The sequence below is a fragment of the Macrobrachium nipponense genome, chromosome 4, assembly GCF_015104395.2.
Source record: "Macrobrachium nipponense isolate FS-2020 chromosome 4, ASM1510439v2, whole genome shotgun sequence".
Lineage (NCBI taxonomy): Eukaryota > Metazoa > Arthropoda > Malacostraca > Decapoda > Palaemonidae > Macrobrachium > Macrobrachium nipponense.
In genome coordinates this window covers 98,456,474-98,459,526 of record NC_061100.1, presented here as the reverse complement: position 1 = coordinate 98,459,526, position 3,053 = coordinate 98,456,474, and the positions used below count along the sequence as shown (strand labels likewise).

The 3,053-nt window shown below is 36.4% G+C and overlaps 1 protein-coding gene across 1 annotated transcript; it reads right to left on the bottom strand.

Annotated features, from left to right (window-relative positions):
- Positions 1 to 234: 234 nt before the first annotated feature.
- LOC135211453 (uncharacterized protein DDB_G0271670-like) lies at positions 235 to 2,819 on the bottom strand. Its single transcript, XM_064244761.1, has 3 exons — positions 2,711 to 2,819; positions 864 to 1,397; positions 235 to 443 (listed from the first exon to the last, which is right to left on the bottom strand). The coding sequence occupies exons 1-3, from the start codon at positions 2,817 to 2,819 to the stop codon at positions 235 to 237; spliced, it is 852 nt and encodes a 283-aa protein (XP_064100831.1).
- Positions 2,820 to 3,053: the final 234 nt, after the last annotated feature.

Here is a 3,053-nt window from a genome sequence, read left to right as displayed (position 1 = left end):
ACTAGCTTTTTCAGATCTTGACAATTTTTTTTCAACTTGGTGCTGATCATACTTCTCTTGCAGACTATTTTTTTCAGTTTTACTGGCATTTTCAAAGGTTGCACATGTGTCACATTGATCTTTTTTCGGGGTGAAAAAAGAAATATTGTAATCTTCAGTGAACACCTTGTAGAACATAAGAGTAGTTCCCAAACGGTGCATTATTCTCTTTGCATTTTGATCAAACTCAAATCTCTATGGGATATCAGCAACAGTCTTGCTTCCGTCAATGAAAACTCTCGATGTATTAGCCCTGAGGTAATGACTCTCAATTTTTGGAATGGAATCAATATGAGCCTTCCTTCCGTCCTTGATACCTTCATCAACGGTGTGGTGATTACTGCGCTTACCTCTCAGATAATTTTCAATCAAATTTCCACAAACTTTATTCTTCTTTTCCAGGACTGTGCGGATAGGGCGGTCATTGATATCTAATGTGTTTATAAAAATTAATTTACACACCCTAACTCTTCCTTCATTCAATTTGAAATAAAAAGCATTGTTAGGTTTTCTTTGTTGTCTTGTACCTCCGACACGAACATATCTGTACTTTGGTACAATTTGATCAATTGCATTAGCAATAAACTCGCTTTGTTTGTCAATATCACCCAATTCCCAGTCTGATGCAAATATGGACATTCTTTGTTTTTCAGTAAATTTCATTGAGCACCTCAACCTGCATTTTTCCCCGCAAGGCAGCTTTACTTTTCTTTCTTCCCGTTCTTTTCTCTCTTTGGTATGCATTACATACCGTTTTCCTTCATTTCGTAGTTTTTTCTGGAGACTTTGCCCCCAATTTTCAGGTCGTTTCTTCCTTTTCGAACCTCTTTTAGCTGGGCTTTCCAATTCTTTGGTGACCTTATTTCCAAGTGTAGCAGCGTCACTATTTCCATGTCTAGCAGCATCACTATTTCCAAGTGTAGCAGCGTCACTATTTCCAAGTGTAGCAGCATCACTATTTCCAAGTGTAGCAGCGTCACTATTTCCAAGTCTAGCAGCATCACTATTTCCACGTGTAGCAGCGTCAAAATTTTGATTCAGAGAAGAGTCATCGTCATTACTATCAACTCCTTCTGAATCTTCGTCATAATTTGGTTCATAGTTCTTATCTGCAACTGAATCATCAGAGTCTAGCACATCTGGTGATGCTGCATGAGTTGATGATGAAGTGCTCTTTGACGAGGATGATGAGAAACTGCTGCTTGATGAAGAGGTACTGCTTGATGTAGAACTATGCCTTGATAATGAACTTTCACCTGAATTTCTGCACTGCATTGTCGGCATCTCTACACTCTTGGTGTTCTGGGAAGAACTTGGTGGTGTCTCGTGTTGGTTTGCTAGGACTTCGACATTCTTTCCTGCAACAATGTACGCAACATAATTATTATGTAACATGTATTCTCTACAGTAATGATGTCAATTATAATTATTATACTTGCATTACATAGGAGATATTTTAAAGGTAAAATTTTTTATCATCGTTGATTTAATTATATGAAATAATAGACAAATCTTAATCCTTCATTAGCTTACCTGACTCAGAGAAATTTTCAGTCAATTCAGTCTCCTGCGATGATGCCTCTTTTGTTTTACACCAATTTCAATGCCAACTGTAACAGTTGTTTACCTCGACTAGTCATATTTACCTGTATTAAGATAAATTATATTGATTTTTAGGGCAATCACTCAAACTTTATGCTCAGAGTAAATGCCTTAACTCTAGCTTTAAACTTATCCTAGTAACATACTTTGTTGTAAGAACGACATAATCAAATATGTATCATGACTGAAATATGCAATTCTGAACAGTTTTGTTTCAATAATGTCATAAATATACTTAGATCTAATTTGATATAGTCAAGCGACTGCTTGCTTGGTTGTAAGAATGACACAAAACAAAATATTTCGATTGCACGTACACTCTTTACTTTCAACAACGTCATATTTTGATATATGTAGGCAAGAAATTGAATAAATATTGTTTCAATATCGCATTAAGTCTAAATAATTCACTGTTCAACAAAAAGTTACGATATCAAACAATTACTAACCTCGTCAGAACACTGTCATAATAAGAAATATGTCACTGTTGTAGGAACAATAACGATTCTTTCTCTACAACAGTCAAGACGCAACTGAAATACAACACTACTATGACAACCAAACGATAAGTTTGAATTTAAATGAGTCGCTATGCCTTGAGCGACATCTAGCGGCCAGTTTTGCTACTAGAGTTATGGCGTTCTTACCACAAATAAATATAGAAAATGGCAAATTCAGTGGTATAAATAACTCAAAATCTTCAATTTTTGAGTTATGTCATTATTGAAATGAATGAGCGATTTGTAAAATGTTTATGAAGGACCTTAAGATAAATTAATTAACTACTAATTACTCAGTCCCACATATTTTCAGTTATTATAGCCTCTCTCTCTCTCTCTCTCTCTCTCTCTCTCTCTCTTCTCTCCTCTGTGTATGTTTGTGTGTGTGTATAAGTTGCAACCATATATTTCGAGCACATCCTTCTGTGCTCCTGAAATATGGACATAGGGTGCCTTACAAGAGTATATATACAAAGCATATGTAGGCGTGGCAATAAGACTCATTAGTGACACAGGAAGGATAGGAATTAAATTATTCCTTGGTATCTTATGGTCTCATTAACTCCCACCTAGCGACTCGTCCATTGGTCGGATGTTCTTGAGCACCTCCTTGAGAAGCGGCCTAAGGATTAACTTGTCGATGTCATCCGATTTCCACTGTCCTCCTGACAGGTTCATATTGTTGGTCTGATTGATGACAGCAGATTCCAGTCTTTCTTTTATATAGACATCTACTTTTGAAAACAAGCTCTGCCCCACTCCAGTTCAAGGTATGGCCTTTGTCACTAATATGTGACAATCGTCGAGTTCTCTGATGCATATCGCACAGATCTTTATAGGCCGGTCAATAGAGGGTCGAAACCGAAACTAATTACTATAAAGCTGGAATCAATTTTAAAGTGTTCTTTCATA